General features: G+C 56.1%; 1 protein-coding gene across 2 annotated transcripts; it reads left to right on the forward strand.

Moving 5' to 3' along the window:
* Nucleotides 1-1,754: 1,754 nt before the first annotated feature.
* Nucleotides 1,755-6,338, forward strand: DLX1 (distal-less homeobox 1). 2 transcript variants are annotated; one of them, XM_010960685.3, is made up of 3 exons: nucleotides 1,822-2,642; nucleotides 3,284-3,483; nucleotides 4,607-6,338. In XM_010960685.3, the coding sequence occupies exons 1-3, from the start codon at nucleotides 2,330-2,332 to the stop codon at nucleotides 4,859-4,861; spliced, it is 768 nt and encodes a 255-aa protein (XP_010958987.1). In that variant the 5' UTR covers nucleotides 1,822-2,329; the 3' UTR covers nucleotides 4,862-6,338. The 2 variants fall into 2 exon arrangements, with proteins under 2 accessions (XP_010958988.1, XP_010958987.1); XM_010960686.3 differs by lacking the exon at nucleotides 3,284-3,483 and having other exon boundaries at nucleotides 1,755-2,642; nucleotides 4,607-4,811.
* The last annotated feature ends 404 nt before the right edge of the window (nucleotides 6,339-6,742 follow it).

A 6,742-nucleotide genomic window follows, 5' to 3' on the forward strand; every position in this document is an offset into this window, starting at 1 on the left:
CAGGGTGCACCGCACCGCACTCCACACCCCAAAACAGGCGCTAAGAAGGAGCAATTAAAACCGCAAGTGTAACACGGAAAACGAGAGGAGTGGAGCGGCTCCGGGAGTTGTCTGGTGGCGGAGTCATTAGCTGGTTGTTGCTACAAAGCCTCACGGTGTGGTTCAGTGATTAAGGGGCGGGGGGGGGGGGGTAAGAAAGAAAAATCTTTTTAAACGTTGGCAAACCCATTATTGGCCTGGAGAATTTGTTGTTTTGTTTTTCTTTTTGTTCCAACCACGCTGCCTGAAATATTTTTACCCCCAACATCGCACCCTTAACCCAAAGGAGAGGAATTTCGCAGGCAGCAGCTGCTGCTACAGAAGTTAAAAAAGAGAAGCCCCTTCCACTAATATCTGTAACGACAGCACCGATGTACTTTGTTTTGAATGTTCATTTTTACTGGTGTTCCCTCTGCCAAAATGTGCTTGATTACAGAGGTCTGTCCTGTGATCATTGCGCACTCTAGACAGGGGAAGGTGCATCGGCGAAGGTTCAGCTCAGGCCAGATCAAATCCCAGGCTGTTTAAAGCTGAAAGGCTGCATGTTGCTATTAGTGTTAAATATATGGCTAATTATGCGTATGAAAATTAAACATCAGTGTTATGCTAATGGGGCGCCTTCAGCTGCGGATCCGAGCACTTGAGACTACCATTTAATCAAATGAATCAGTAACTAATACATCTGCACGTGTGAACTTTCACAAGATCATTTCCCCGTTCCCGTCACACCGTTAAATTATGAAAGAAATAATTATCAACACTTTCTAATTACCTAACAAAGTAATTTGGGATTCACCGTGGGACTGGCGGGATGGGGAACCAAAAGCCCCTCGCAGCCAGCGTGGTGCGCGCCACACCTCATAGGGGTGGCTGTGCGGTTGTGGCTGCGGGGGGCTTTTGTGGGCTTTTCTGTACCTAGAGCGCCAGAAGATAGAAGGCGCCGTAGCAGCTTCTTCCTTCACCAGCTCTGCCCGCAGCCCCAGGGACGGCCCGCTTTGACCCCTGGAGATGAGGAGGATCCTGGGCGACAATGAGAGACGTGTCTACACAGAGATGCGAGATGCTACCACTGGCCTGGTTTTGCCGAGAGTTTAGGTGTCCCCCAGGACTCCTACACCTGGGCTACTCTCCCGAGACCCTAGGATGCTGGAAAATGACCATGAGGCATCTTCAGCTCAAGCAGAACTGGGCCTGCCAGCTCCTAGGCTCCACTTTTCGCCGCGCCCTTGGGGCGAGTGAGCCGGGGCGCTGGGCCCCTGGGGAGTGGAGAGGGGAGGGGAAGGCGGAGGAAGATTGGGAGGGAAAGAGGGGGTGTGTGTTCAGGGGAGAGGGGCGGTGCGGCCGCCTTTCCTGGGAGGAGAAGCGCAGGTTCCTGGCTCTCCGCGCGCACTGCTTTAATCAGACCGGTGCAGCCTCGAGCTGGAGTGGCCAGCTTGGCCTGTAGCAATGCGAGCGGGCCCCAGGGAGCGGCGGCGGCGGCCCGGCGGCCGAGTGAGTGAGTTCTCCCGAAGGGCCCCAAACCCGCCCCCAGGGATGTGGAAGAGCGGACCCAGGCCCGGGAGGCTTCGTCAGGAGAGCGCTGCGCTAGGCACAAGACTCGGGAGGACAGCGCTCTGTTGACCGCCTCTGGCGCCCCCTCAGTGCGCGACTCCGCGCTCTGGAAGCCGAGGCCAGGCTGCAGAGACGCCCTAGCTCAGCGCCAGACCGGGTGACGGCGTCTGGAAGAGGTGCCCTGGTCCCCAGTGTCGGGGGCGGGAGGAGGGTGGGGACAGTAGGAGGGGGGTGCGGCGGCGCTGAGACGCTGGTTGGTTTCTGGAAGTAAGGCGCGCCGGGGAGGCGGGAGGCTGAAGAGCCGCGGGCCGCGAAGGTCCCGGCGCGGGAGCCGCAGCCCATTGTGCGCCCCACGCGGCGCGCTCTGTTGCAGAGGAGCCCTGGCCGGGAAGTGTGGACGCGTCTCTCCCGAGGCCGGGCTGCCTTGCCTGCTCTAGTCCAGCGGAGCCGGAGCGCCTCGGACCAATCCCCGGTGATTATGCAAGACAGCGGACCAATCAGCTCCGCCAGCTCATGAATATTTATGACCTTGGCTGAGTCAAAGCTCTGAAGCGAGTTTGGGGAGCTCGGCAGCATCATGCTTAGACTTTTCAAAGAGACAAACTCCATTTCCTTATGAATGGAAAGTGAAAACCCCTGTTCCGCTTAAATTGGGTTCCTTCCTGTCCTGAGAAACACAGAGACCCCCAAAAGGGAAGCAGAGGAGAGAGAGACCCACACCCAGACCCCGCGAGAAGAGATGACCATGACCACCATGCCAGAAAGTCTCAACAGCCCCGTGTCGGGCAAGGCGGTGTTTATGGAGTTTGGGCCGCCCAACCAGCAAATGTCTCCTTCTCCCATGTCCCATGGGCACTACTCCATGCACTGTTTACACTCGGCGGGCCATTCGCAGCCCGACGGCGCCTACAGCTCGGCCTCGTCCTTCTCCCGACCGCTGGGCTACCCATACGTCAACTCGGTCAGCAGCCACGCATCCAGCCCCTACATCAGTTCGGTGCAGTCCTACCCGGGCAGCGCCAGCCTCGCCCAGAGCCGCCTGGAGGACCCAGGTATGTGCGCCTGCCAGGGAGAAGAAGAGGTACAAGGGAGGGAGGGGGACAGAGAGAGAGCAAAAGGAGGGAGAGGAGAGGAGGAGAGATAGGTAGGATGGGGGTGGGGAGGGCGCCGTAGCAGTGGAGGGAGGTTTCGGGTATCAATCTACGCATCCTTGTCATAGCAAAGAAAAAAAAAATCCACCCAACTTGCAACTATCTAGCAAAGGATAAATCCAAGAGCGTCCCCTGGCACTGGCTGGGCCTCTGGGCGGCTCCGTGCACCGAGTACACAATACCCTGCTGGAAAACAGAAACCCCCATGTGCACATATTAGTCTCGGTAATTATTTATTGCGTAGCGCTATAAACAATGTTTGCAATTAAGGGTAATTAAACCTCAACTACCGCCTGCAAAAATAGCAAACTTTCCCTGCTAAGGCAGGAACTGCGCTCTTGGGAACTGCCCCAGTCCGCCTGCAGCGGCCAGGGTCGGGCCATCGGACTTGACGGGACCCTCCCCTGACTTTCAGAGTTTCTCGAACGTTCTCTCTCCTGGCGCTGCCTTCGCCACCCCTCTATAGTCGCTTGCTTTCGCCTCCCCGCACTAAAAGCGGTCTCTTGCATTTATAACGTCTCCTACTTCTGCTGTCCCTCCAGGGGCTGACTCTGAGAAGAGCACGGTGGTGGAAGGCGGCGAAGTGCGCTTCAATGGCAAGGGGAAAAAGATCCGCAAACCCAGGACGATTTATTCCAGTTTGCAGTTGCAGGCTTTGAACCGGAGGTTCCAGCAAACTCAGTACCTAGCTCTGCCCGAGAGGGCGGAGCTCGCAGCCTCCTTGGGACTCACGCAGACGCAGGTACCTCGCCGCTGCCCCACCGTGGCGTCACGCACGCTTCCCCGCGGCCCACCTGCGCCCGGAGCTTCTTGCTCTCTGGGCCTCAGGGGTCAGAGTGTGTGTGTGTGGGTGTGTGTGTCGGGGGGGGGGGTGTCCGCGCGCGCGCGCGCCCTAGTTCTGTCTGCACTCTGTACTCGGCGCTGCCAGCCGCCCGGCCCTCAGTCCCTGGACAATCTGATTAGGGCTCAGGAAGGATTTCCCTTGACGTTTTGTTTAGGGACTCTGAGGTCACACGTGCCCGAACAACTGGAACAATAGACTTGGGGATTAATCCTTTCTTTGCCTTTAAAGTGTGTGGCTAATCACTCGGGGCCTGGGCCCGAGGCTCTGTCTCCCTCCTCCTCCTCCTCCTCTTCACCAGGTTGGGGTCGGGGTGGGGGCGCTTTCCTCCGTCCTCTCATCTCCCAAGTCCCAGACCCTGGAGGAGAAACGGAATCTTCCTTCCCTGGTTCCTCTAAGATTCCGGGGACCCCCTTGGGCGTTCTGATCACGACTGGCGCGGGTTGTCAACGTCTGGGACGGGATTTGGAGCAGTTGCGAGAACAAACGGACGCAAAGGAAAGGCTGATTTACGTCCAAAAGTTTAACAAAACCCTGTGGCCTCCTCAGTCAGCCCGCAACTCACTCAAAGGCAGAAATGATGGCGCGAAGAGAAGGCGGGTCGCATTGCAAATAAATGTTTTCCACGTCCTTTCACACTCGATTCTTTTATTGATGCTCAGATTAAGATTAAAGGCTCGATGCTATGCAGGCTCTGCGTCTTCCCCCGACGATTGCCGGGCTCGGACTGAGTCCTAGGCAGGCAAACGCCTGGATCCCTGCTCACCGCTCACCACCACGCCCCCTGGCTCTCTGAGAGCTGGCCCCGCCGGTCACCGGCGGCCGACGGTGGGGCCACCCAGCATTTGGTTCTTATGGGGGAGGGGACTGGTACTGCTTCTTCAGCAGGGAGCTTGTAGGGTCACGCTGGGTAGGGGGCCGGGGGTTATCCTCACTCGCTGTCCCACTGCTCAGTCATCTCCCCATAACCAACGCGTAGGCACAATGGACCTAGACCGAGTCACGTTATTGTCCGCTCTTACAGGTCAAGATCTGGTTCCAGAACAAGCGCTCCAAGTTCAAGAAGCTGATGAAGCAGGGCGGGGCGGCTCTGGAGGGTAGCGCGCTGGCCAACGGCCGGGCGCTGTCTGCCGGCTCTCCGCCAGTACCGCCCGGCTGGAACCCCAACTCCTCCTCTGGGAAGGGCTCGGGCAGCAGCGCGGGTTCCTACATCCCCAGCTACACGTCGTGGTACCCCTCGGCGCACCAAGAAGCTATGCAGCAACCCCAGCTAATGTGAGGTTGCCCGCCTGCACCCGCCCGCCTCCTTTCCGTCTCCCCCGGCCCGGGCCCCTCCCGCTTCCCGGTCCATCCACCCCGTCCGCGTGCCCTGGGTCCAGAGGAGAAGGGCCCAGAGGGAAAGAAGGAACAGTGAAGGCAGGACGCCCGCCGCCTCCTCGGAGACCCGCACGGTCTGGCCCGGCGATTCTCCTGGCGCCCACGCCCTTGTCCCAGCCAAGGCCTCGGCCGCCCGGTAACAGCAGAGAGCGGCCTGGGAGCGCAGGCATAGCAGCCCGAGACAGCCCGAGTGGCAGCGAGAGCCCGCCCGACCCGATCACCGACCCTCGGCTGTATGGGACTATCAGGAGAAAAAAAAAAACAAAAAACACACAATGTAGAAAAAGCAAAAGCTCGTTTGTGTCCTGTCCGTCTCTTGTCTCCTTTCACTCCGTATCTGTGCGCTGACGAAGTCGAGGTCCTCGTCCATCCGCTGTCCTCGTTGTTCGGCCTCTGAAAAAAGTCACCAAGTCGGAGGAGGCTTGGGCCGCGGCGCCACCAGTTTCCGGATACTGGAACGTTTTGTCCTTTTGGACCTTTTCCTGGGCCTGCCTAACCATCTGTGTGGCTCTTTCGGGGATGGAGGGAAATTGGAGGGAGGGGGTTTTATTTATTGAGAAATGGACTTCGACAGAGGCTGAATGTTCGGCCTATTCGCAGTTCTGTGGGGCGCGAGGAGCACAGGGTCCGAACGTACCCATTACTTTAAACGCAACCGGAAAAACGAAAAAGGAGGATCTGGTGATTTTTAACTTATACAGTAACTTTTGTACTTTGCTAGTGTGGAGAGGTTGGAGCCGAATGATTTGCATTTTTTACATGTCCCGTATTCTTTTAAAAAGAAAAAAGAGAAAAATGAAGCCAATACAATGTTCTCATCTTGGGAAGAAAGCTCGATTGCTTTGTCTGGGCAAGAAGGAAAACCCTAATTCTTTCCTTGTGGGGACAGAGGACCGATGGACAGCGGAGAGAAAACAGGCAGGCGTGGGCCAGTTCCCTAAATGCTAGTGGGCTTTAAAGTAAGACAAAAGCAGCTTTACAACAATCCCCAGAGGCTCAACCACAGAATAATGCCAGTCACCACTCTGAATGCACAGTCTCCAGTGCAGGATCTAATTGCTGTACATATTATTATTGTTCTTGTTAATTATTATTGTTATTGTTATTATTATTGTTCTGTAAACATGTTGCACAAGCTTAGCTTTTTTCCGTTCTGTTGTGTGTGGCTGTAAACCCTGATGCTTTGTGAAATGAGAATCTCGACATTTTACTTGTGAAATCTGGGAAATGTGATCAATTGAAATCAACCTGTGTTTTGTGTTCTCTATGTCAAAGTTTAGTTTTATATTGAGAATGTTAACTTATTGCTTTGTATCTTGGGGAGGGGAAAGAACTTTGTAAATAAGTTATAAAGTTTCTTTGAGACAGTAAAATTATGGTTTTGAGAAAGATTTGTTGTCTGATGTGCTGTGTTAGGGGCTGCTGGGGTCTGGTCCATTGGGCCCCCACTTCTGAGGACAATGACGGATAAGGCAGAGGGAGCAACTCCTGGTTCCAGACATACCAGGATAGCAGTGGAGGCCTGCGAAGCCCCTGCTGGGGCCGTTCTTCTTGCTTAACTCCTGCCCCCCCCCCCCCAAAAGGGTCTGATCCCTGCCTGGCCTAGAAGGTGGTGGCAAGGGTCCCTGGGAGGGGGAATCAGGAACAGGTTTGGCCTGGCAGAGCCAGGGCTCTGGAACTAAAGGGCCTGTGAAGGCCATCTAAGACGAGATGAAAGCTGAGTTCACAAACAGCCTCCCTGTGAGATGTGAGTGCCCCCAGAGCCCAGGCACCTTGCGGAAGG

The sequence above is a fragment of the Camelus bactrianus genome, chromosome 5 (assembly GCF_048773025.1).
Source record: "Camelus bactrianus isolate YW-2024 breed Bactrian camel chromosome 5, ASM4877302v1, whole genome shotgun sequence".
NCBI classification, from domain to species: Eukaryota; Metazoa; Chordata; class Mammalia; order Artiodactyla; family Camelidae; genus Camelus; species Camelus bactrianus.

Coding starts and splice junctions, on each gene's coding strand:
- DLX1 (XM_010960685.3), top strand. CDS start 2,330: ATGACCATGACCACCATGCCAGAAAGTCTCAACAGCCCCGTGTCGGGC. Junction 2,643..3,283: donor GAGCCGCCTGGAGGACCCAG/GTATGTGCGCCT, acceptor CTGTCCCTCCAG/GGGCTGACTCTGAGAAGAGC. Junction 3,484..4,606: donor TGGGACTCACGCAGACGCAG/GTACCTCGCCGC, acceptor CCGCTCTTACAG/GTCAAGATCTGGTTCCAGAA.